The 27,500-nt window shown below is 38.2% G+C and overlaps 1 protein-coding gene across 4 annotated transcripts in view; it reads left to right on the plus strand.

Annotated features, from left to right (window-relative positions):
• Window positions 1–27,500, plus strand: part of LOC136853958 (endonuclease/exonuclease/phosphatase family domain-containing protein 1-like) — a 185,585-nt gene that overhangs the window by 151,217 nt on the left and 6,868 nt on the right. For all 4 annotated transcript variants that reach the window (XM_067129877.1, XM_067129886.1, XM_067129859.1 and 1 more), the window contains 3 exons: window positions 22,525–22,674; window positions 22,975–23,212; window positions 24,328–24,468. In XM_067129877.1, the coding sequence (XP_066985978.1) occupies window positions 22,525–22,674; window positions 22,975–23,212; window positions 24,328–24,468 (529 nt within the window). The remainder of the gene's footprint in view (window positions 1–22,524; window positions 22,675–22,974; window positions 23,213–24,327; window positions 24,469–27,500) is intronic.

Genomic DNA, 27,500 nt, shown 5'->3' on the forward strand with positions numbered 1-27,500 from the left:
GAGAGAGTAGTATAAATGGATTCTGTAAGTGAAATACATTAAACCCCTGATGTTGGTGTTCTCATGATTCGTGGACTCACCAATTTGCAGGTTTCTCTGTGGAACATATATACACATTATTTGTGGAAAATTTGCCCATTTGCAGTATTTTTCACTGAGAAATATTCACTAATTACTGTATTTTCATATAATTTTCATGACTAAATGCACTTTTTGTGATAAAACTATTAAAATACTCACGTACCCAGGTAGTGCTCGAGTTACGAAAATTCACCTTATGATAATTCGATTTTGCGATGTGGTAAGCAATTAATACCGATACGACAATATTTAGAAAATATTTTTAAATTTCGTTCGGGAACAGGCAGCGAGAGAGAACAAATTACAATATACCCACTTCTTTTCCTCCATCTCTGTGTCCCATTTTCTAGTTAAAAAAAACAAAAGAGAATGATAAAAGTATTGTTAGTAATGTTATACTCTTGCGTAAATGCCTACAGCCGTAAACAGCCAAACAAGAAACTGTTGTTTTGCTTATAACCGAATCCGATAACAACAGCTGTTTTGCTTGTATTTCAATCATCGTACGATAGGAAACAATTACCGTAGTTGTGTTACAAATGACGTTAAGTAGAATAGGACTGATATATTTCTACATTTTACCCTTATTCAGTATGGATAAAAGATCAGCAAGGAAATATACTGCTAAATTTAAGCTGTAATGTGTAGCTGAAGCTGTGAAAACAATGTTCAAGCTGCTAATGACTTTACTGTAAATTATCGTGCCTTGGCAACATGGATGAAACTTGACCATAAATAAAATTGGAGAGAAAGTATTTTAATCAAAACTACTGGGCATAAACAACCGACCAAGAAACTGTTGTTTTGCTTATAACTGAATCGGATAACAACAGCCGTTTACCTGTATTTCAACCATCATACAGTAATAAACAATTGCTGTATATTTTTAGATTATACCCTTATTCAGTATGGATAAAAGATTGTCAAGGTAATATACTGCTAAATTTAAGCTGCAAGTTGTAGCTGAAGGTGAGAAAATAATGTTCAAGCTGCTAATGATTATGCTGTAAATTATCATGCCCTGGCAACATGGATGAAACTCGACCATAAATAAAATTGGAGAGAAAGTATTTTAATCAAAACTACTGGGCATGAAAGAACACATTACTGTTATTTTATTTTTACATGGATAAACGATAAATATGTAAAGCTTGTATTATGATGAAATCAAGTGAAAATAGCGAACGGAATCTTTAATTTTTTTACACAAAACAAAAGACCATCGTTATCTATTAATGAAAAAATAGATACATTAATTTCACAACAAGAAGTATTTTAGTTATACTGTATTTCGACTTAAAAACACTTCGTATAACGAAAAATAATCTTGCCCCATATAAATAAAATATCTAGAGATTTATTTACACTAACTAGAAGCAAGAAAAGTGCTCTGAACTGAATTAAATACGGCTAAATGAACACTGCATAAACGATTTCCAAACCAAAACATTGATAGCTATGACTGCAATTTATAATACAAAAGCAATATAAGAATATATACAATATTATTGGATATAGTAAATTAAGGCATAACATTTTAAAAGATGCATATTCGTAATGTTGACATTTGTATAATATGATATGTGAATAGAGTACAGTATAATGTAGGCTGTGCTACTGTATATGTATACAGTGTAACCATAGTGTAGGCTAAACTAATTCTTGTTATTCAATTTCTCTTTGCACTGAATTATCGTAAGTCACTTTGCATGAACCTCCAGAATTAGCTGATATTGATAATTACTATACAGTGTGTGTGTATAGAGTATACTTTATAGTGTAGGCTAGGCTACCATATATGTATACATGGTACCAAATAACCTATTGTAGGCTAGGCTATGTTCGAGATACGTTTTGGTATTTCTTACGTTTTTTCCAACATGCGATTGTTTTTTTGGAACCTAACCCCATCGTAAGTAGGATAATACCTGTATAAGTATTTTTAGTTTGTTTTGTGTGTGTTTGAACTAACAAAATAGGCAGTTCTAAGTGTTTTTTGAAGGGTTCTAAGCACTCGTGGGTATTTGCTGTTCGCCGGGGGGGAGGGGGGTTGGTATGCATCCCCCTCGAATACGGGGGTTTTACTGTAAATCAGACAAAACAAAAAATATGGCAACACTACCTATGTATGTCGATCTAGTAGTGAACTTGCTGGATTTGTTTATGCTGTGTATTTTTATGTTTGTGGTACAGTAATTTGTATTTCATCAAAGGATGTGTACAATATAGTACTGATACAGAGAGAGAGAGAGAGAGAGAGAGAGAGAGAGAGAGAGAGAGAGAGAGAGAGAGAGAGAGAGAGAGAGAGAGAGAGAGAGAGAGAGAGAGAGAGAGAGAGAGAGAGAGAGAGAGAGAGAGAGAGAGAGAGAGAGAGAGAGAGAGAGAGAGAGAATGAATATTTACTACTGGAGGTTTTGAGCTGCCTACCTATGAAATTCAGATTTTAACTATTTTTTTTACAGTGACCAGATCAATACAGTTGTCATGAATTTTCCCTAACGACTGGGAAGGTTCTAAGTCCCTGATGGCACGGGACTGGGATGATCAGGCCTGAAGGGCTCTACCAGCAAACATGGAAGCTAAGGTCCAGCAAGATCATGCAGGGTTTTACAATTTTATTTTAAAAAATAAACTAATTAAATTTAACATGCATTAACGCACAACAACAAGTGATAAAACTATCCAGATGGGCCTTCCTCTAATATCATCAGTATTTACAGCTGAATTAACAGCCATACAATTGGCTCTCAAGATTATAAGAAAAAAAGGAATTCCTTCAGCACTCATATTGAGCGACTCAAGAAGTGCAATTGAAGCAATAGGATCATTTAAATCAAATAATCACCTTGTCCAAAATATACAACGGGAAATACATCAGTTAATTACAAACGGCCTTCAAATTCAAATTTGTTGGATCCCAGCCCATGTAGGCATTGAGGGTAATGAGAAAGCAGATAAAGCTGCAAAATTGGCTTGTACAATCCCCAACTACTATGAAAGCCCCCTTATCAGACTGGCTAGCATCAGTTAAACCCTTAATTTATAGGGATTGGCAAAATGATTGGACAAATATACCCCCACAAAACAAACTAAAACAAATTAAGAACGAAGTTAAAAGTGGCATTCTTCTACCCAAAAGCAAAGAATCAATGAGGTTATTTTAACAAGACTCAGAATAGGACACTCCAGACTCACACATGGTCATCTGATGTCAACTCCGCACACAAACCCAATAACTTGTGAAAGATGTAACACCCCAGTAACAATCAAACACATCTTGATTGACTGCCCCAGATGGCATCATGAAAGAAAGACTTATTTACAAAATAAATCAATAAAGGATATTCTAGCAGAAGGTAATAACTTTTCAATTAATAATATCATTCTCTTCTTAAACAAAATTAAATTGATAAGTAAAATATAATCTTCCCCACCCCTTTTTTTTTCTAATCCCCCCCCTTTTTTTATTTATTTAGTTACCTACTTAATTTTATTATTTATTTAGTTACCTACTTAATTTTTTTATGTACTCTTTCCCCCTAAAAGAGTTCAGAGGTCTGGTTAAACAAATCATTTATAACTAACTAACTAACTAACTAACACAACAACCACGCAGTTGGGTTCAAGAGAATGCTGAAGGGTATACAAAACCCCCTAAAACTCAAAAAAACATTCCTCTAAAAGCTACAATTTTGCACAAAACTTATTTCCGTACAATCAGGCTACACTTTAAATGAATATTAACTATATCAGGCCCCGGATGGCAAAAATGTGAAGAGATTAATTTAGCATACTAAAGGAACTGGCTCTTGACTTCAAAACAAATGATTTGGCTGGGGAGGTGAAGACATGGAGAGTGCTTATCTTACCTGAAAGCGATACCCTCGAGAAAGACTCATTTCGCCCCTCTGCATACCTTGTCATCACCTTGGTTCCCTTTCAAAATTTATACATAGGTTATTTTACTAAAGGAATTACATAAAAAGGAGCTTCTCTGACATTCCTGACACAGACAACACAGGGAATTCACTGAACACAAATAATAATCAGACATATTTACAGAAAAAAAATTTGAGAAAAAGGATTCAATTTTTTTACGACATGCTCCACACCAGAATTTCTGGCCAAACAGGACAGCAATTGGAAGGTGAGGCACAAAGATTGGAGGTTCGTCGTGGCCTGCACTCAATTGCAGTGCTACAATTGAAGCAGCTCGAGACTGACTTACAACAATCAAAATAACAATCAAATCACGAGAGTAATCACTCTCACAAAACACAATGACACCTAGTTTGTGTCGTACAAAGGGATTTACACATTTCATACAATTCAAACTTGCTTGTGTGCCACGTGTCGGCAGCACGCAGCAACAACACCTATAACACTCATTTCCTCTCACTTCAAGTCTTCTCTGAACTCCCTACAACCCTCACAAGTCTTATCTTGGGTTTTACATTACACTGTACATTGTCATTTCTAACCCATTCCTACATTCTAAGTCTTTAGGCTATTGCTGTCCTTCTTTTCAGTCTTGCTCGCTCACTCGTACCAGTGTCCAATTGTTCTGCACGTACATTTAACTCCATCTTTGCGAGATCACTATTCTTGCAAGAACCTACACTTTCTCCTTCTTCAACTCCCACACTTGTTGCAGTGTCCTCTTCCCTCATTCACTTCATCGATGTATTTATTATCGTCATTTTCCTCACCTTCACTATCCTCGCCCGCACTCATTTCCAGGGGAATGATGTGTTCAACTGGTCGTTAAGTTTTTTCCCCTTCATAGAGTACATTAACAGAGCGTACTACTCCATCGTCATCTGGATAGATGTCAAGAATTCTACCCAATGGCCAGTAACTCCGTTTTCTATGGTCGAGTTTCACCAACGCAATGTCTCCAACACTCAGTGAAGATTTAGGTTCCACACGGAAGTCGTGCCTCTCCTGCAGTGAACTCAAGTACTTCGTCTGCCACCGATGTCGAAACATTCGCAAGGTGTCGGTGAGACGGAAATACTGATGACGCATCTGCTTCGTCATCGACGATGCGATACATATTCTCAGGTTGCATAACAGGTGACGTCAGACGGATCATGGATCCTCGAATCAGATGAGAGGACATAAGAACTTCTCTTCCTAGCCATTGCCGGTATACTTAAGAGGTCTGTTGTTTACCACTACTTCTGCCTCCTTCACTAACTTATGGACCTGCTCCTCGTTGAAGATTTTGTGCCTGAAAGATGCTTTGAGGATGTGTTTCGCAACCCCAATTAAACGCTCAAAGAATCCTCCCTTCCATGGCGATTGCAAAGTCTGGAAATGCCACTGTATCCTGCGCTCATGCAGGAACTGTTGAGTTTCGCCTTTGTTGAAGATGTCCTGTAGGAATGTGCTGGTGGGGCGGAAGGTCTGGTGATTGTCGCTGTAGGTACTACAGGGCGTCCCGAGCATCACAATAAGTCTCCTGAACATCAACATGAAGGTGGAAGCGTCGAGGGTCGAACAGTAATCTTAAGTAGACGGCTTGGCTGCTCGTGCAAGTTACCAACTATCCCTCCTTCTACCTAGATAGGTCCAGTGTGGTTGAGATCAATACAAGTAAATGGCCGTGACATCTGTGTTCGTGCAGTGGGGAGCGGTGGGGAGGTGGGCGGTGTAGAGGGTGCTTGAAGGATTTAATACAAGCTACACATCCGCCTACCACCTTTTTCGCCAAACATCTCAATCCCGGACACCAACATTCCTGGCGAAAAATAGCTGTTAGCGAATTCACACCACAATGCATGTTCAGGTTATGCAAGTGTCTCAGGTATGATTGTGCTAATTTACCTTTTGCGGGTAACAAGATTAAATGATCTCTATTTCCTACAGCATTCTTTAATCTATTTTGAGAGTATATTATACCCTCAACCAAAAGTAACCCCAACTGGTTAACAAAATTAATTATGTCATTGGGTACTTTAGATCCTTTTTCCAAATAACTATAAATTGAAGGGAAATAATGCCCTTGTTGCAAATAAACAAGCTTCGAAAATGGATTAGCATTACTTTTTAAAAATTTCAACACATTTTTCGTAATGCCCATCAAAATGTTAAATTCAACAGTACTCTCCATTATAGGCCAGATGTCTGCAGGTTGTATCATGGCTACTTCTTCCTGCAGTTCATGGAGGGCGGCAACAACTTGCTTATTAGCCTGGCTTAGTGAGGCTTCATCTAGTAGCTGTGGGGATTAGCAGGACCTTTAACATGAAACTGGGGTCCTCAGTGCCACAACTGACTGTCTGTTGGCTCTCTCATACTGGTCCCTCGGGACAGAAGATCTGCTGGATTACTTTTCGTCGGCACATGCTGAATCATCCTACACTCCTGTAAAAGAGAGTTAGCCTCTCCTACCTTATTAGCCATAGACACATTCCTATTCTCCTCTTTGCTATTTACCCAGGCTATAGCAACCTTACTGTCGGTCCAAATCACTACTGTTCTGACTTTTAACAGATTCTTCAAACTTCTACCTAACCTAATTCCTAATAACAAGGCTAATAACTCTAATTTAGGTATGGTCAACCGTTGTTGTTTCCTAGGGGTTACTTTCATTTTGCTAGTCAACAGGTTAGTTTCTCCCTTACTTCCCCTGACATAGGATACTGCCCCAAATGCCTTACTTGAGGCATCAGTAAAGACGAATTTCTGATTTGCCTATCAAAATTCCTCTCTTAAATTTCAACTTATGCACATTGACAACTCTTCCAAGATTTTCATAGCCTCTGTCTGTCTTTCTGCATCGAGAACATCATCCCATCCTATACCTTCTTCCCATAGTTTCTGCAAAACCAACTTTCCTTTAACATACATTGGACTGACCAACCCTAACAGATCAAAATTCGATACTAACAAGGAAAGGACCCTACGTTTCGTGAGAACCCACTTACTAGGCAAATCTCCCACCCCTTTGAAGGGTTTCAAGCACATTTGATCACTACTTCTATCCCATAACATTCCTAACACAGAAATCTCAGTGGGCTCTTCAGCTCCTACCCGTTGATCAAAGGCTAGGCTATTACTCGCCCATCCTCTCAGTGGCATTTTAGCTTCATCTAAAAGCTGTTTAACAGTTAAATAATTATCCCACATTTCTCCCTCAGTAGCATAGGTGGCAATATAATTGTTAACATAAAACGATTTTATCAACTCTGCCCTCCCGTCTACCTTAAAATGAGTCTGAAGGACTTGTTGAAGGAGAAAAGGACTGGTTGTAATTCCAAATACCACAACCCTGAAAGCAAAGGTAGCCGCTTGTGATGGCGCCTTGTACCACAGGAATCGAGCATACTTGGTGTCCTGTGGATCAAGGAGGACTCTATGGAAGGCTTTGGATATGTCAGCAGTTAGTGCATAGGGATTTACTCAATTTTAACAAAAGGGTGTACAACAGCTCAACTAAAGTGGGACCTGGATACAAACAATCATTCAAGGAGATTCCTCCCTTCGACTTGGAAGAGGCATTAAACACTATCCTAAGGGGGCTAGTAGAGCTCTCTTTCTTAACACCAAAATGAGGCATGTAGTAGCCTTCTATTCTTGAGTTGGGGACTTCCTCTATGAACCATGCTTCGAGATAAGTCTGAAGGACTTGCTCGTCAGCGGTTCGGTAACTAGGATCTCGATCAAATCTCATTTCTAAAGCATTTAGTTGTGCAATGGCATTACGGTAATTGACACTCGGACGTTGTTCATCGCGAAAGGGGAGACGTACTTGATAACCCTGATCGGTTCGTACTACACTGTCCTTTACTTTCTTAATGGCTTCGTTCTCAGAGATGGAAAATTGCTCTTTGGGACTGATACCAATCATATCGAGTCGCCACCATTCATTGACATCATGGGTTGGTTCTACTGCTTGGCAGACACATAAGGCTTTCACGGAAGTTGTGTCAACTCCCTCAAGTGCCCACTGAGGGACCTTCCCATAAGGGGATACCCCTTGATGAGTCACGAAAAGACCGACTCCATCACACTTGTCCATACTAAGGACGAAGTGATTGAAATAGTTGGCACCGATCAGTAGGTTCACAGTTCAAAACGTCATTACGGACTTCTCCATCTGCCATCTTGTACCCTTTGTTTTGCAAGTGATGTCTTACGTTAACTAGGCCCAAGTTGTAGATGGGTGTGTTCACACTGCCATGCGCTATCAATTTTGTCCTTATTACCCTATTTCCCATCTGAACTTTACAAGAAACCAAATTGTATTCGCCAGCAATAACATTAGAACCAAATGGTGCAATACTAAGGAAGACTTTCTTTATTACTAGCAACTTTAATTTCTGGGTTAGCCGACTAGAAACAAAACTACGTTGGCTCCCGGTGTCTAAAAACACTCTGGTCGGAGCCTCTCAGCTCTAGGCACACAAGATGGCCGACGCGATTGATAATAGCATTGATGGTAGGCCCGAGTCAGACGCATTTACTGACTAACGTTAGAACCCTCTGGATTTCTATCTCTACTTTGGCCCTTTTGCGGCTTAGAAGTGACATGACTTAATGATTGACTCTGAACATTTACTTTGTTGAACTGCCTGGTAGGCACATTTGACTGAGGCTCGAAGGCATTATTTCTACAAATCAAGTTATGGTGTCTACCATTACACAATTTGCAATTCTGTTTCTTACACTGAATGCTACTATGGCCTTTGCCTAGACATTTAAAGCACCTACGGAAATACATTATTTGTTGCCTTCAGTCTTCAGCAGTGGTGTGATTGTTACAATCGTTGGCCAAATGCTCACCTTGGCAAAATGGACACGTTCTAGTACGAGGGGTTTGAAATGGAACTGTCTTAGGTCTTACAGACTCATCCTCTCCCTTTTGCAACGCATCATCCTCCAAACGCCTAATGAGGAAATCAAGTGCCTCAAAAACCTCATCTAAAGTGTAATCATACTTTCTCAAGTAATCCACAACTTTACGATATACAGTACATTGCCTTCAGAGAGCTTCTGATTAATCAAACTCATGACCATTCCCTGCCCAACATCTACTTTACTCAAGCGTTTAATTTGCTCTAACAACGCTGTCAAATCGATGCAGAAATTTTTTAAATTATAAGGTTAAATGTAGGAACAAAAATATTGGTGAGTCGCCGATGCAAAACAACTAATGCTTGCTGCTGATTACCATAGTAACATTCCAACAACCCTAATGCAACGTCGTAGTTAGCAGCCGTTACACTTAAAGCCTTGATTACTCTAAGCAGTTCTCTCTTGAGGGCACCAAGCAAATATGTAAACTTAGTTACATTATCTAAATCAGTACTTCTATTAACGTGAACATCAAACAATTCTCTGAAAGTAGCGTTTTCGCTCATCTCACCATTAAACAGAGGTAAATGAAGTTCTTTCAACTTCAGTAATCTAGTCTGTTGCTGCGATACGCTGGCAAGGAATTCAATTCTGGTAGGGAGAAGGGCAATTACATTATTCGCTCCATCGAGCACTTGATGAATTGGCAGTTCAAAGCTTGATTCCAACTTTACTGTACTGGTCATAAATTTCTCAACATTTGCTCATCTGCTTTAATGTGATTAATCAGATTTTTATATATCGCCATAGCACATGTTTCCAACAGTTCACGATGGGCGTCAGCTACCACATCTGTCAATAAAGCAACCGGTGAACTGGCCTGCAAGTTACTTGCGACAGCCATGTTGCTTCAAGTCTCAAAATTTTGTGTTGTGAAAAAACAATGATCGCTCTGCTCTCAACTTCTACTATGCCCTTGTCACTCTCGCCACTTCCTCAGCCAACTCAAAAAACTATCACTTGTTGGATGTTCCTATGCTCACCGATACTGACCATCCGGTTCGAAGTACCAAGTGTCGCAAATTTTCCCTCACGACTGGGAAGGTTCTAAGTCCCTGATGGTGCGGGACTGGGATGATCAGGCCTGAAGGGCTCTACCAGCAAACATGGAAGCGAAGGTCCAGCAAGATCAAGCAGGGTTTTACAATTTTATTTAAAAGAATAGACTAATTAAATTTAACATACATTAACACACAAGGACCATGTGGTCGGGTACAAGAGAAAGCTGAAAGCTATACAAAGCTCTCCTAAAACTCCAAAAAACATGCCTCTAAAAGCTACAGTTATGCACAGAACTTATTTCTGTACAATCAGGCTACACTTTAAATGAATATTAACAATATCAGGCCCCTGATGGCAAAAATGTGAAGAGATTAATTTAGCATACTAAAGGAACTGGCTCTTGACTTCAAAATGAATGATTTGGCTGGGAAGGTGATGACATGGAGAGTGCTTATCTTACCCTCGAGAAAGTTGCATTTTGCCCCTCTGCATGCCTCGTCGTCACCTTGGTTCCCTTTCAAAATTTATACATAGGTTATTTTACTAAAGGAGGTACACGACGCAGACAACACAGGCAATTTGCTGGACACAAATAATAATCAGACATCTTTGCATAAAAAAAAGTGAACCGTGAACTCAGCTGCCTGCTTATTACTTGCCCTCACTTATCCTGAACGTTTTGAAGGATTGTTGAGGAAAAAGGATCCAGTTTTTTCACAACAACAGTATACAGTAAATGGATTCCGTAAGTGAATAATGTTTTACTGATATTTTACTGTGTTTTCTCATTAAATGTTATGTATCCAGAGAGAGAGAGAGAGAGAGAGAGAGAGAGAGATGTAATCATGACAATACTATACTAACATGATGTAACCAACCTAGCATTCTTTTTGGAGGAACGTGTCCCATTGTTCTAAACTACCCACATATTTTAGATATTCTCTATACAGTATTACTATCCTAAAATATGTAGCGTATAGTAAATATCATTTCAAAATCATCCTACCACACAGCATAATATAATAAAATGTACACACATTATGTGCATTACAGCAGATGATGCACAAAGTTATGTTAGGTAAAAGAAAAAGAAAACTTGCATGTCTGAATTATAGGGGATACTTGAGAGTAATAGTTGTAGGCAGATATGTAATATTGTAAGATGACTTTGAGAGGATATTGGGGTGTTCTGGGATTATAGTTTGAGGTACATTTTTGTTTGCACTGTTAAGTTGGGCGATGAACTGTTAAAATAGGCAGTTATAAGCATTTTAGGGTTATATACTTAAGAGCAACAGTTGTAGGAGGGAATGTGAGATGACTTTGGGTGTTTTGGGATGATGGTTTGGGGTGTATTTTTGTTTGAAATGTGATATTAAATTGTTTTTATTATAATAATTTAAGGTATATTTTTGTTTGAACTATTAAAATAGGAAGTGAACTGTTAAAATGGGCAGTTATAAGCATTTTAGTTTAAGGGGTACAGGGTATTTGGCAGTTGTAAGCCAATTGTAAGAATTTTTAGAGGGGATTTTTGCATTTCCACGTTTTTTGCATTTCCCTACAGATTCTGGAACCTATCCCCGTGTAAAAGTGGGGGAGCACAGTATACGTATATAAGGGATAAATAATATAAAAAGGCTAAATTTTGAAGTAGTTATATCATACGAAATTTTCTTTCTTCTGTATGTGCCAGTAGATTATGCATGATTTGCATTGTTGTGATTTGCTTGCTTTATATGTTAGATTAAAAAGCTTGAGTAATACTTTTTTCTTTTAAGGCAAGAAGTATTCCTATAGATGAATGAAACAGATGTAAAGTATTTACATTGGTATAGTTATTAATAGTAGCTACAGTTGCATGCTGTTTTGCTTATATGTTAGGTGTTTGCTTGCAGCACATGATCAGGCATAATCCTCATTGTAGTAAAATACCTGTACAGTAAAGGATGTAGTTTTGGGAAATGAGTAGAATTGAGTGTACAGTTGAATGTTCTAGTAGTATTATTTTTAGGTATGCAAGTATAGTTTGTGTAGAGGAATGTGATATTTAGGGTAAGTGGTGGTTCATGTACTTATGAAGTTTCTTTACTCTGGATTAGTATTACTGTTATTTTTTTGCTGACTCAGCTACACTCAACCTTAAGGTTGTCTTCTATATTTTTTTTCTTCATAGGTCTTCTATTAAATTTATGATATTCATTGGAGAAAATATATTAATAGCATTTTTGGTAGTGTAGCTTCTGTTTGTCCTCAAAGGAGTTACTCCCATGGTCCCTAGAGGGGCTCCATAAGATAGACCAACCAATTTCAAAGAATTCTCTTCTAGTTGGTCTTGGCCAGTATAGTGCACGTTGACACTGATAGAGTATAGGACTCAAGACACGAGGACTCTTTCTCTTGTCTACAGCTACTGCCTGGGTTCTTCCTTGGCTTAACCTGCAGACATGGCAATCATGCATCTCATGGTGTCCACTATTATGGCAACAATGTACTCTGCAACTGAAAGGATTTGCTTCAAATTTTTACCACTTATTCTACAACTAATAATGAAAATTCTCTTGTGGGGAAATTTAGACATTTGACCTCCAAGTTTATTTGTTTTAGAGTTTAAAAATCATGACATTGCTTTTCAAAAATAATATGCAAAAATAAAAGTTGCACAGAAAAGTGATTTCTCTGACGACTTAAGAAAGATATATAGTCATGTTACACTCTGTAAAAGTTTCATTGAATTTAGTTCAGTTTTCTTGGAGAAATAAGCATTTAGTTTTTAAAAAAGTAAGTTTGAGAAAACAGCCAAAACAAAAAAAAAAACAAAAACAAAAATTTTGGACTTTCAAGAATCCTGAGAGAATCAGGACATAGTAAGCAAGTTATCCCTGTATCATTATAACCCATTTTCTCTATGACACTACCACATGAGAGAATGGGATATTTTAGTGGGTAACTTATTTTTATATACATTTTTTGACACTTTTTATAGGATTTTTTACAATTTATCATTCACAGTGCCCTACAAGTGATGAACAAAATTGTCCATGAACCAGTATAAACTTTTTTAGCAGTAACATTTCAAGATATGTTTATTTACATGTAAAACAGTCCAAAACAGTATATAACTCAAACTTGGTCCTATCCAGGGTTATTCATACAGACTTTTTTACATTTTGTACAATTTGGCATTCACAGTGCCATACAAGCGATGAACAAAATAGTCAGTAAACCAGTCTAAACATTTTTTTAGGAATAATGTTTCGAGATATGTTTATTTACTCATATAACAGTCCAAAACAGTGTATAACTTACTTGATCCTATCCAGAATTATTCATACAGACGTTTTTACAAGTCTTTTTACAATTTGTGGTTCACAGTGCCATACAAGCGATGAGCAAAATCGTCAGTAAACCAATCCAAAAATTTTTTCATCATTATCGCTTCAGGATATGCTTATTTAGATATAACAGTTGAAAACTTGAAAATAGGCAGTCGGCACGCCCCTTAAGACACAACAAGATTTTGTCTGTTTATAAAGTGCTCCTTGGAAGGACTTGGTCGTCAAAAGCAAGTAAGTGCATGATTTTGAGTACCAGTGAAAACTTTGTTTTAAAAGATTTTTAGCTGGTAACTTATTTTGTTAAAATTTGGAAGATGTATCTCCCACAAGATGAGATGTCAGTAACAGTGTCATTAAGGTTGGTTTGGTTGTTTACATTACCATTTTGATTAGCCGGCAGACAGTTTAATTATATTGAAGTAATGCTTTAAATAGTGTTGTTATTGAAGATCATTAGTAGATGACCGTTTATCTTTTGCTGCTTAGTGGATATGCTAGGCTACATCCATTTGATTAGTAGCCTAACAACTCACTATGTAGAGCCGTGGCTGGCTTTTCGCTAGGGCTCAACTTCCAAACCTTGGTGTTAAGTAAAACTAATTAGTCGATTATAATGTTTAATTACCAAACTGAATAGTTTTTGTGATAATGTTCCCCATTTAGCAGCAATATCAGGGAACCTGTATCAGATTATAGGAAGTTTTCCATCACAGACCTACTTCTAGTAGGTGTTGTTTTGCCAATGATGACGTCACTAGGAAAACGTTTTTGACATCTGGTTTCCTACATGATTATTACTTTTACATTATCATATAACAGGCATTGAAATTGTAGTTAATTTATATACAGCTAACTTATTTTTAAAAAATTTTTCCTTTGGAAAAATATTTTCATTGAAGTACTCCCTTATGTAGCTGATAGCTTTACTTGCAGCTTGTGAGTAGCCTAGGCCCAGTAAACAAATCATAAATTCACAAATTAGATTTGTGGTATACAGTTAGCTTTGACATAATGGAGTGGCGTAACATTCAAAAACTTACTTTTAAGGCAAAATTCTTTGTAGTAATGATATACTGTAATTAAATACATGACTACTGTCTTAGACAAAAAACCCAGTGTTATAATGGCTAACAGTATACAGTCGACCCCTGCCTATTTGCAGTTGGGGATTCATGGCTTCATCTATTTGCAGATTTTTCTGTGGAACTTATACCCGAATTATTCATGAAAAGTTTGGTAATTCACAGATTTTTTTTTAGAGAAATATTCACTAATTACTGTACTGTATTTTCATGTTATTTTTGTGACTAAATAAATTTTTATGATAAAATTATTTACTAATTTTCAAATATTAATATTAATGTAAGCATAGCAAAATATCAATAAGATGTATTTTTTTTAATGCATGGGGTATATTAAATACTACAGGCTAACTTGGTCACAAGTGTCTCATTAAAGTATAATGATACGATAATGTTGATCCATAAGGTAGTAGTATTATTACTGTATGTTCATAGATACTACCATAATTTTTTTTTTCTCACAAATGTTAGATGTGCTTATTATTTATAATAATGTAGGTAGCACAATTAACACGAATAGGTTAACTTGGGCACAAGTATGTACAGTAGCCATATTGATGTACAATTGTCCCCTGGTATTCGCAGAGGATGTGTACTTCACCCACCCACGAATACCGAAACCCCCTCTAAAAACACTTATAACTGCCTGTTTTAATAGTTCAAACACTAAATGTATACCTTAAACTATCATCTAAAACACTTTAATACTTCAAAGTCATCTTACAACATTACCCTTAAAAATATGAAACTTACAGCTAAGTGTGAAAATGATTCAAGTCACCCCTTTATTCAGGAACATCCATTTTCTCTCATACGTATTGAAGCAGTCCCATATTCTTTTTACAATACATATGGAAAACACTGGCAATTCACAAGTAGTGCTGAAACCTGCAGATTCCAAGATTCCCTGTTCTTCTGTGCAGCCATATTCAAATCACTGGAGGAATGTAAAGCACCTTCTGCGAGGCCTACTGGTACCGCTAAACCATCCTCTTCAGGTGCCCAGGGAAAGCCTTATTCCCAGAAGGTTAGGCAGGAGTAGCATCCCTCTTCATCATTTAAGAAGGGCTGAGACACTTCGTAGCCCTTTAGCTCCCCCTTTCTTGGTCAGTCCAAGGGAGGGGCCAGAGGGAAGAGGAAAGGGAGGTGTCAGTGAGAATGGCAGTCCTCCTCCTCTGCTCTGTATCTGGTGGGTTGCCTGTCATGCCATTGGCCAGTGTGGCAGTAACATGGAGCAGAGCCCCCGATACTCTCAGTCGTACAGGACAGGTATGGGCTCCTGTTCAAGGACCGATGTCTCCTGTCAGTGACCCCCAATCATTTCCCGACTTATGTTACAGATTCACTTAAGTGTCAAGCCCAGTTGATGGAGGTTGAAATGATGCTTAAAAGCATAGTCGGGATTGTTTGCTATCAGTGTCTGGGTTTTGCAGCTGTCTCCTTTTAGTGGAGAAGGTCTCTGGAGGTTGGAGATTGGTCTTTGACCCCTCTACACTAAACAAGTACATCTATCAGACCCCACCCACCATAGAAACTGCTCATTCAATGTTAGATTCCACCAGAGTGGGAGACTTCTTGATCATGATCAGCCTGCAGGATGCCTGTTTTCAGATCACCATCCACCAGGACTTGAGGAAGTTCGTCCACTTTGTCTTCAACAGAATGGTCTTCCAGTTCAAGGCTTTTTGATTCAGCCTGGTCCCGATCCCTCAGTTGTTTACCTGAGTCTTCGCCCAGGTCTCCACTTGGGTGCATTTGAAAAGCATTTGCCTCCTATGGTACTTAAACAGTTGGTTAAGTCTTGCTCCTTCCAAGAAGCATCACCTCCAGGAAAAACTCAATCTCCTAGCCCTTTGCTGTGGTCTAGGTGTGGTGATAGACTGTTACAAGTCCACCCTAGTCACCAAGCAGCAGATCAGGTAGCTGAGGATGTCCCTGGACACTTGCAGTGAAGGCCTTCCCACCTGTTTCCCACCTGGACAGTCTCAAGGAGGTAACCGCCTGATTCTTATCAAAGGAGGAACTGCCAGTTTGGCAATGACATGTAATCCTGGATCCCCTCATCCCTTGTAAAGCTCTATCCTCATGGTTGGAGTCATCTTCACACCCGGTAGTTGCTGTTGAAATGGAACTGGCTCTTCTTAAAAGACCTGCACCATCTAGTCCCCTTGAATGAGGCCATGCAGGAGGATTTAGCTTGTGGCTCAACAATCTCTCTCTCTCTCTCTCTCTCTCTCTCTCTCTCTCTCTCTCTCTCTCTCTCTCTCTCTCTCTCTCTCTCTCTCTCTCTCTCTCTCTAAGATGCTCTGCTTCTCACATCTACAAGAAGAGTTTGTTACAGAGGCCTGGACCCCAAGATGCAGGCATCTTGGTTGGCTCTGCAAGCTTTCCAGATCCACTTGCAAGGACATCAACAGACAAGGTGGGATGGTGACCCATTCCCTCTGCTACCTATTCCCTTTGCCACCTAGCCTTGCAGCTGCACAAAAGGTCAGCCCTTCATGCTATTGAAGTGCGAGCCAGGTACATTTTGGAAAAGAGAATATCCTGTCAGATCAGCTGAGCTACCAGGGCCAAGGACTGGGAATGATGTGGCCCCCTCACCCCAGAGTAGCAGAAAAGTTGTCCAATCTTTGCAACAAGGTTGAACAGGAAACTTCCTGTCTTTTGCTCCCTGGTCTCAGACCTGCGGACAGCCATGGAAGACACCTTTCACCATGTATGGTACTGTGCAGCTCTTTCTAAGTTTTTCTGTTTGAAAAGTTTGGACTTCTGTATCTTGGTGCAGCTAGTCATGATAATGAGGAGTTTCGAGCAATCTTATGTTCCCTGGGAACTTTGCACCCTAGGTATAGACCTTGCCTTGTTGAGGATGGGCTCCTTGATGGCCATGGCATCAGGGAAGACAGTCTGGGTAATTACCAGGCTTCTCTTATCTCATTTAGCACTTTGGAAAGATGGGAAACTCTTTCATTTCTTTTGTACCAAAATTGTTAGCCAGTACTCACCGTCCCTTGGTTCCCAATGAGAGAGTTGAAAGTTTCTCAATCACTTCCCTCTGAGTTGTTGGTGGAGGCCCAAATGAGATGTTATTGTGCCAGTCCATGTCCTTAAGTGCTATCTGAAAAGAACTTGCTGCTTAAGGCCAGAGTGCAGGAGGCTTTTGTTAGTGTTGACTGTTGCAAGAAGGTGTCTTGGAATACACTCTCATTCTGGCTTAATGATGTTGTAACATAGGTGTACAACTCCTCCCACGAGGAACTAGGCCTTCTCTCCCATCCAGACCATATGACCTTCTCCTTGGGACCCATGGTGGCTGCTCAACAAGCAGTGTAATTACCAGGTCCCAGACCAAGTACCCTACTTCTCATTCAAGTACATAGGCTTGAATGTTTTTATTTGGAGATGAATGAGGAATGAATTGATGTTTCCCCTTCCTTTCCTCTCCTTTTCCCTTCCTGAGATTATTTGAACTGAAGTGCACGCTGGACCTGAACAAGGTAAAGGTAAGTACACTTCTAACACCTGTTTTACTAGGTTAGAATTTGTTTCCCCTTCTGTAACAAGGTGGGAAGGAGACATGGTAGATTTTTTCTGAACAGATAACTTATTATTAACCAGTAAAGGCTGATGGGACCTTTTCTTGGATTTAGTCTTGGTTCTCTGAAAATGTTTGCTTCTAATGAAGTTTCTTCCCTTATAAGAAACCACAATGTAAGGAGGGGCACCATTCTTTCACCCTATGGGTGTAAGCAACAGGATGAATGGCTCCTCTGGTGGGTACTTATCCATTTATTATGGAGTTCTACCACCTGCATAAGGGGTAAGTCTCCATATATAAATGGTGCAGTGTTTGTTTCCCTTTAGGAACAAATCACATTTTTAAAATAATTTGTATTTTTCATAGGTGTACAAACCAAAGCCTTTTATGTAGGTTTTACCCACCTCATCCACCCTGCTTTGTCCCTACTGTTGAAGGAAGAATGGATGTTGTGCATTAGAAGAGCATGGGTAGCCCCCTCTTAGCCCAGTCTCCAGATTACCCTCCTTGTTAGCCAAGTCTATAGCCAGTCCAATGTGTGTGCTGAAAGGTACTCCATACATGAAAGGCTTTGGTCTGTATACCTAGGAAAAATACAAATTACTTTAAAAATTTTGATTTTGTGCTCTCTGTTGGAAAGTGTCTCTACCTCAGTAATGTGTCCTCTTGCTTCTCTTGCAGCATGCTGTTTACCTATTGAACAACAAGTCTATGATACCACAGCATATGTAAATCGTGTAAATTCATAATCTAAAATGCTCCCAGGCTCAAAAAGTCTTGTATAAAGTCTTCTAAAATAGGCAAAAGAGAACTGGAAGTCTTACAACACATGTGCCATCTGGACCATCAGGTACCCCTTTCTCAGTTTTTGTGTAGTTTGGAAATGAGACTCTAGTCTCAGAGGGAATGGAATGAGGGAACTCACTCTGAATGATGAGTTTGCATGAAAAACTGGTATTGGTCCTACAAAAATTTAGTTTGTATCCTACAGCCTTGTCAGTCCCATGAATGATTGAATGTCACTGTATGAAAGGACTGAGTTGCTGAATATCCCAAAGCATTTATATATACCTGCAGGATTCAGGAATACACTTGGAGGCTGATGAGTTAGGAACCAAGGCTGTTAGAACTCGGAGGCTTGTTCATAGTTGAGATGAATCCAGTGTGTATAAAGCAAGCTACCTGTATTAGGTAAGTATTTGCAGGTTTGAAACTGATGCTCATTTATGGAAAATGTAAAAGTTAACAACCTTGGATGTCTGTTTCTGTAGAATGTTATCCTGAATGGATGAATGGAGACGGAGTTATGAAATGGAAGATGATGAATCCCCAACATCTTCATACATAACTAACAGTTCCAAATACATCCAGTTTTGAATGACATCCTATGAATATAAACTAGCAAAGGGGAATTAGCACTGCCAGGTATGTGCATTCAAAATTGTAACAACATCCATGTTATGTAGAAAGTATATGAGAAATGTAGAGTGGTCTGGCCTCATAGACTAGTACTGTATGTTTAATCTGTAAGGTCACAGGATGACCTACCTTATTTAGGAGACTATACTGTATGCCTCATAACCTGGAGTTTTCCTTGCCATTTGGAGGGGAACCATCAGTTGTTGTTGATCCTGAAATCATTACTGCTGAGTACGTGGTACCAGTTAGCCCTCAATTGATGAAGCAGATCTTCCTTGTTACTTGTGACAGAAGACTTGGAAGGGGTGGCAAAGGGCGATGTGGAATGGCTCTTGCTTCTTGTAGTTTATCGGACAGCTCATGGTGTTATTAATACCAGTAGACAGAAATCCAATAGTAGCACCTTGAAGTATACCCTTTGTTGGCCGAGTTGGTTGAGCTTCAGACCGTCATTCGATGGGCCGGAGTTCGATTCCCGCCGCCGGCTGATGAAGAGTTAGAGGAATTTATTTCTGGTGATAGAAATTCATTTCTCGCTATAATGTGGTTCGGATTCCACAATAAGCTGTAGGTCCCGTTGCTAAGTAACCAATTGGTTCTTAGCCACGTAAAATAAGTCTAATCCTTCGGGCCAGCCCTAGGAGAGCTGTTAATCAGCTCAGTGGTCTGGTAAAACTAAGCTATACTTACTTAGCACCTTGAAGTGGGTCCCTGAGGAAACTAATATTTGAGGACCAGGAAGAGGTATCAGTTTGGGGGTCTAATTAATGTTCAAGAAACCTAATTCTTGAAATTGAGTCTCCTCTACCCATGAAGAACCCACACCTAATTTATGAATCTAGAATACCTATGGGAGGTTGGACACATATCCCTTGATGGCAGAAACAGGCAAATTCCTGTGTTTTTGAAGAATATGAAAATCTGTATTTGCAGGTATAGTAAAGTTCACTGTTTTAGCACCCGTCTTATAGCACCAACCATAGAATCAGCTCCACTGACCTTATAGTGGTTGCTGTTGAAGTCCTACAAAATCTTGTGATGGCTGCAGCAGATTCCTCTGAAAGTCTTTATGCCCATGATTTTTCTGGATAACCTATATGTGTGACGTTCAGTTATCTAGAGGTCGTCATAGAATCTGAAGAAGTGAGGATGTATGAGGTTCCCCTTCTAGATTTGGAGGTGAATGTATTGCTCATCATTATAGCTGATAAGTCTTTGAATCACTTCTCCTGTGGCAAAAGGGGAGCTATCAAGATTCATCTTTGCATTTCTGGATGATCAGTGCTTCACCAACAACTGCTTAACGAGGCTGAAATGCAAGCTGGCCTACATGTTTAGGGCATTGTAGTGATGCAATATCACATCTATCTGGTGCTGGATATAGGTATGAAATTCAGTCTCATTGTAAAATGATATACCAACATACACTCCAAAGATGCTAGTGTCTTGCAGACCTCTGGATTCAGTGACCACTCCAATAGTAGGACCTGCTTTTCTCTGCTGAGACTTGTCTGTTTTTACTTGGTTTCTTGGAACAGACCTTGGAACTGTGCAGCTTCTCTCTCCTCCATCCACATGGAGATATCCACAACAAAGCTCTGATCTTGTGCCATCCAGATTTTTCAAGGAAGCCACCATTATAGAGTTGTTGGGCATCGTTATGACTGTAGGAAGTCCATGTTCTGCCTCTTGGCCAGTTCCTGTTGCTGGGTGATCTTTTAGGTGTGATACTCAGCCGTGATGATGCATGTGTGATCATTCCTGATTTGTTATAGATGCAGTTACTCTTTGCCTATATCTTTTATTTACTCTTTTGTTAATGTATATTTCTTTTATAGTTATTGTCATTTGTATTTCACTGTATTGTGTGGTTGTCCAGTTTGAATACTGTAATAATATTAACAACAACAACAAAAGATATGCACTTTTATGTGATTTGGTATTTTGTAAAGCACCCATTCTTGTTGAAAATGAAAAGTGGAATACCATTTTCATATGCACTATAGTTCCACAATGATTTACTAATGATCTATTGGTTGATAGCAGTGGTTTTCATGTTTTGAATGTGTTGGTTATTTTTTATTTTCTTTTTCATTCCAACATCTCTTATTCTTTATGTGGCCAAAAGATCTTTATATTTTAATTTCTGTTATTCCTCTTATTACTACTGCTGGTACGGGAGAGGCCCATTCGTCTTTATTTTCCTTTGCTGTCTCCACTGCTGCCTTCCTTCCAGAAGTTCTGAATAAATTGCACTATTAATGAGATTATTGACTAAAAACACACTGATCTGTCAGTTCATGTATGCTTGCTTTATTACCACATCATCTTCAGATATGCATTACTGTACTGCAAATGTAATGCACAAACAGTTCATCTTAAGAGGTCTTACTTTTGTCTTATATGTATTCAGCACAGTATTTCTAACATGAAGAAGAGTTAGTGGAACAGTCCCTGTCCCTGCACATTCAACCTTTGTATCTTCCTGGTCCCATTTGTTAAATAATTCAGTGATATGTTATTCTAACATCACCTGTTACATATACTCCCAAACAATTGTATGAATCAACTACCATACTTCCACTCTTGATCTATCCAACTGACCTTCATATCTGTCTTCATGCTTCCAATATAACCCTCATAATCTTATTTGTACTAATGTTAACTTTCAATTTTCTTTTACACACTTTCAAAATCTCATTAGTTTTTTCAGTTTCTTTTCACTATCCCCAGTCAATCAGTAGCAAACATTAGCCACTTCACACTTCATCTAAGACTCCTGTCCTTATCCCAGTGCTTGGAATTTACCTAACCAGTCCCATCTCTAACTTTGATCATTATGCTATCATGAAATTATTAAATAGCAATGGATGTGTAATGTACCTATATCTTAGACCCATTTTTCTTTCATGTCTGTATATTCAACAAGCATTTCTTTTATTGTTAAAAATTTACTTTTACTCTCAACAAACTACCTCCTAAACCATACATCCTCAGCACCCTTTATGTTGAATCTGTATCATTTCTTTCATAAGCCATCTCTAGTTTCATTTGTGATGATATACTTTATTGTAGTTTTACTGAAATTGTAAAAGGTATTTTTGATAGAAACTATTTGAAAGATAGTTTTCTTGTATCTATGAATTTTACCTCTTTACATTGATTTGATTTATTAACTCATCACTGATATCATTGCCAGGGTTCCGAGTATGCAGCCTTCATATACAATGTTCATCATGGTTTACAGTTGGTCTCGGCATCTTTAGTTAATGTCCATTCTGGAAATAACAATAACAGTAGCAGTAAAACAAATGCCTTTACTAGAAAGCCTTATCTTGGATATTTCAAGGTTAGTAGATTTTATATTTGCTACTGCTTCCAAAAAAAAGTGTGTTAAAATGTAGAGGTTTACTGGGCAGAAAAAAAAAAGCATGGAATGGTTTAGCTTAACTATTAAACACAAACTGAATAGCTCTTGGATATTATTAGAATCAACTATTTGAAGATTTGTGTAACATTTTACATTTCTGTTCTGTTTTCAATTTCTTTCATAGATATGTATTGGATATGATATGCATGGCTTGCCGTATACTTTTTATGCACTAAAAATAAAACACTTACAAGAAAATATCTCATTTCTTCATATCAGGCAAATGAGTTTGACTTTGTGGTTGTCAGTCTTCATGTCAAAGCTGTTCATTTCAATAGAAGGAAGAGATCCACAAGATGTGAGGAAGACATGGAAAAAGTAAATGCTATATGTGAATCACACCAAAGTATGGAAGTGATGCAGTTAGCCCCTTTGGTGACAATTTTGAAAGAGAAGCTTGCCAGTGAGAGAGACATTGTACTCCTAGGAGATTTTAATATGCCTCCTGATGATAGTGGTAAGTTTTCTGGTTACATGTTCTTCAAATTTTTTCCATAATAATGTAGTGTATTGCAAATACAGCTATTAGGCAGTAGAGTGACATTGATTTTGATAACTTATGGTGAGCCTTTGTTTTGGTGAGGCAAGTTACATTAATACTGGCATCTTTTTGAAAGCCTAATTTGGCACTTTTCATATGAATGACAGCATAAGGTAAGCACACTCTGAAGCAGTACTTTTTTCAGTATTTGGGGTTTATTTCTTTTTGTTTCAGAGTGTCAGGAAGGGTAGAATTTTTATTCGTGTTTTGATCACTTCTTGCACCATTTCTTCATAAGCTGTGATTTAACCATGCATAAAGTATGGGTTTTCTATAGTGTGTGTGTGTGTATGTGCACTGGTAGATGTTAGTGAAGTTTTTTGTGGAGAATGAAGAATCAGAGAGAGTATGGATTTAATACTTGTACATTTGTATTCACCACAGTAACTTTTGGTTATAAGAAAACTAATACTGCATTTCATGTCATAAAACAGTTAAGCTATGATAATTATAGGTGGCAAGTTTTTCAGTTACAATATTACCCCACGAAGTGATTTTCAAATATCCCAACTGAAAAGCAGTTTGAATTTCGTCTTTTATAGAAGCTCCTGAACTGATCTTTTATTGTCACTTTTTATGGTCACAGTAGCTATTTAGCATATATGACAGATTTTGATTGACAGAGGGACAGTTTTGTATTTTATAAATTTTGATACATAGCTATAAACCTTTTTGTTTTACTGAGGGTGACATCCTTACATCCCTTCTGATATACTGCTGATTTTCATCATAGGTTCAAGGAAGGAAAATGTTGATACTGGTGAGGCGGTGGAGGGAAGGTCGTGCCTCCAAGCACAGCTTCATTCTTTAACCAATAATTTTTATTAGAATTTTCCTTGTCATGACTATTTAGACATGATTTAAAGAAGTTTGTTTTTATAAATCTTGAAAAGAGTTTAATTTAATCTCTCTGTCATGTGTAATGCAAAACATGGATAGCATTTTGACGGAAGTTTGGGCTAGTGCCTCCTTCCTTATTTATATTGTTTATATGTACACGTCAGCTTTCAAACTTCTTTTTTTTTTTTTAGCATTTGGTGTGTTGAGGGATGCTTCCTATTCTAGCATTGTTCCAGAGGATACTTACACCAATGTAAGTATTAAGAATAGTGAAGGATCATGTTGTTGTGACAACATTTGGCTCAATCCTCATACACGAAGAGTCTATACAGGTTAGTCTACTGTGCTCCTTTAACTTGTATTCATTTAACAATGAAAAGCTTTTACCTAAAATTGGCCTAGAAGGATTAAAAAAGTTATATAAACTATTTGAAGTATAAATAAGTAAACTAAATGTGCGTGTTCTTTGGAGGTATAAACCATTGACCTTAAAAAAAAAAAAAAGAGACCATTTTCATACAAAATAAGAAAACCATCCAAGATTTATAAAAATGTGTTTCCCATTGCTCATGCTTATTACAGTATGGGGATAATTTACCTTGCTTCCACTTATCAATATCTAATAAAAAGTTGAGTTTTATATAAGCTACTTACCAAGTAATTACATAGCTATTAGTTTCTACTAACCAGCAGCTAGAATTTTGAAATTCGCGGTAGCACTACTTTTGTTTTGCTAGGCGAGTGGCTCGGCCCACTTTTGGGGTCAGAGAGGGAACCACCTCAGCAAATGAATTCAGTATGTTTCTGCTGGCTGATGGCTTTGGATACAGTGATTAGCAGCAGCGGTTTTTTGGAATTTTCTCTTCTCTTTTGATCTTGTGGAATCATTGGTGAAATATTCTCTTTATGGTATCCTTTTCGGCACAATTAGGCAATGTCAGGTTTTTTCATCAGACAGTGTTACCGATATTGACTTTTTCTTTCTGAATATTGACTAACTTGAGGCTTTTTGACTTGTGACTTGTCGGCAGTGTCCGATTCAGGTTCTCAGAGTTTAAGGTATTGCAGTAAAGGCTGCAATACTCAACTTACTAAAACCTGGTATGACCCACATACTCTTTGTGCGACTTGTAGGGGTCAAATATGTTCTCGTGAATTGACTTGTAAAGAATGTGTTTCATTGGATAGTAAAATGTGGAAGACTTTGAGTAGTCATTTGACCAAAATTAGACAGGGACAAAAAGAGGAAAGCAGCAGCAAGAGCTAGTAGTAAGAAGACTTTAGCTAGTTAGGTGTATGCTAAGTCTTTTAATGATGATAATTCTGATTCCCTGTCTATTGTTCGACCCAATCCCTCTTCTCAGTCTGTACCAAACACTCCGCACCCTGGCTTCCTTACTCCCGATCCCAACCCCATTACCAGCCTTGAATCTAGAATTAACCTTAAGTTTGGAATATTGGTTAATACAATGGAGAAAATAGGTGCTTCTGTGAAAGTCCTGATGAATAAAGTGAACGCGAAAGGTGCTGGTGAAGTGTTAGTGGAGGAGGTGGCTGTCTATCTCGCTGATTCTCTTAGGCAAAGTCCCCTAAACCTGGGAGGAGCCAAACTGGTAGCCCAAAGGAGAGACACCTGAACCGACACGAGGGAACTTAACGCCTTAGCCACTTCACCTGCCAACTTATTCTCCATCGCACACATGTGTGAAACATGTGAACACATCCACGAACACAAATGTATTTGGGCTGTCCTTGCCCAGAAGGCAGGGGTCTGACCTCATCCATATGTACTGTATCCCATTTCACAGGCACCACAGGCCACAATCGGGCCTTCGGTACCACATGTCTGTGACTTTTCATTGTATTACACACATGACAACTTCTTACAAATCTAGTTATGTCCTTATGCATGCTAACCCAAAAGAAGTGCTCATGGGCTCTTCAAAGAGATCTCTCTACCTACATGCCAGCATAAGGGCTTACATGGATTATATGCATGGCTCTCTCTATCAAAGCTTGAGGAAGGACGACTCAGGATCGGATATCAACGGGCCTTTTCTCATATCTGCAAAACAAGACATCTCCTTCAATGAAGAACACATCCTTCTGCAAATGAACAGAACTCGGGAACTCGCTGCTCTCATCTCTTACGCAGGCCTTGATTTGGTTAATCCAGGCTTCAGAACTGTGACTCTCAACCGACTCTTGCGCACTTCAACCACAAAAATCAACCACACTTTCATATTCCGGGCATTTACTCTTGACTCCCCCAGTGGGAGTTCCACTTGCATTCAACCTGCTGTCATTTTGGCCACTCCCACTCGTCTGTGAGTGCCCACGAGATTCTTGTTTTCTGTGTTCTGCACTCCCATCTGATTGACTGTTACTGCTAGCATATGTCATAACGTTACTGGCACTAGTGCCGGCACTGCCTGTGCCATCAATGTTACGAGATTTCTTTTGTCGTTCTTCCTTGCGCTTTGCAGTGCATGTTGTTACTCCTATGATGTTCCTGGGGAGAGCATCCGCCACCCTATTAGTTTTGCTTGGAATATGCTCTATTTTTATGATATCAAATTCTGAAATTCGCTCAATCCAACAAGCTTGGCGATTTGAAATCTTGCTCTTCTTAAGTAAGTATAACGGTCTGTGATCTGTGAAAATCTTTACTTTATGTCTCAATAAAAGATAGGCAGTTCTAAGGGTTTTTAGAAGGGTTCTAAGTATTCATGGCTTTTAGTTATTCGTGGGGGTGGTATGCATCCCCATGAGTACTGGGGTTTACTGTATATGTGTGTGTGTGTATATATATATATATATATATATATATATATATATATATATATATATATATATATATATATATATATATATATATATATATATATATATATATATAATATATATATATATATAATATATATATATAATATATATATATATATATATATATTTATATATATATATATATATATATATATATATATATATATATATATATATATATATATATATATTCATATATATATATATATATATATATATATATATATATTATATACAGGTAGTGCTCATACGATAATTCAAGCTAATTACGATGGGATTAGGAATTAATATCGATACGACAATATTTTGAAAATACGTATTTTTAAATTTCGCGGCGACTGGCGCAGGCAACAACGCATAATCAGACAGCGTCACACGGTGTACGACATACGTTGGCCCGAGAGTCTGGAATAGGTACATTAATTCAATGAGCTGACCTCACTTGCCCTCGTTGTGTCGGAAGTTAAAATAGGTCAGTGTTCGTTTGCAATTTTTGTGCGTTTGTAAATACAGGTAGTGCACGAGTGACGATAATTGC

Source organism: Macrobrachium rosenbergii, chromosome 3 (genome assembly GCF_040412425.1).
Source record: "Macrobrachium rosenbergii isolate ZJJX-2024 chromosome 3, ASM4041242v1, whole genome shotgun sequence".
Taxonomy (NCBI): Eukaryota; Metazoa; Arthropoda; class Malacostraca; order Decapoda; family Palaemonidae; genus Macrobrachium; species Macrobrachium rosenbergii.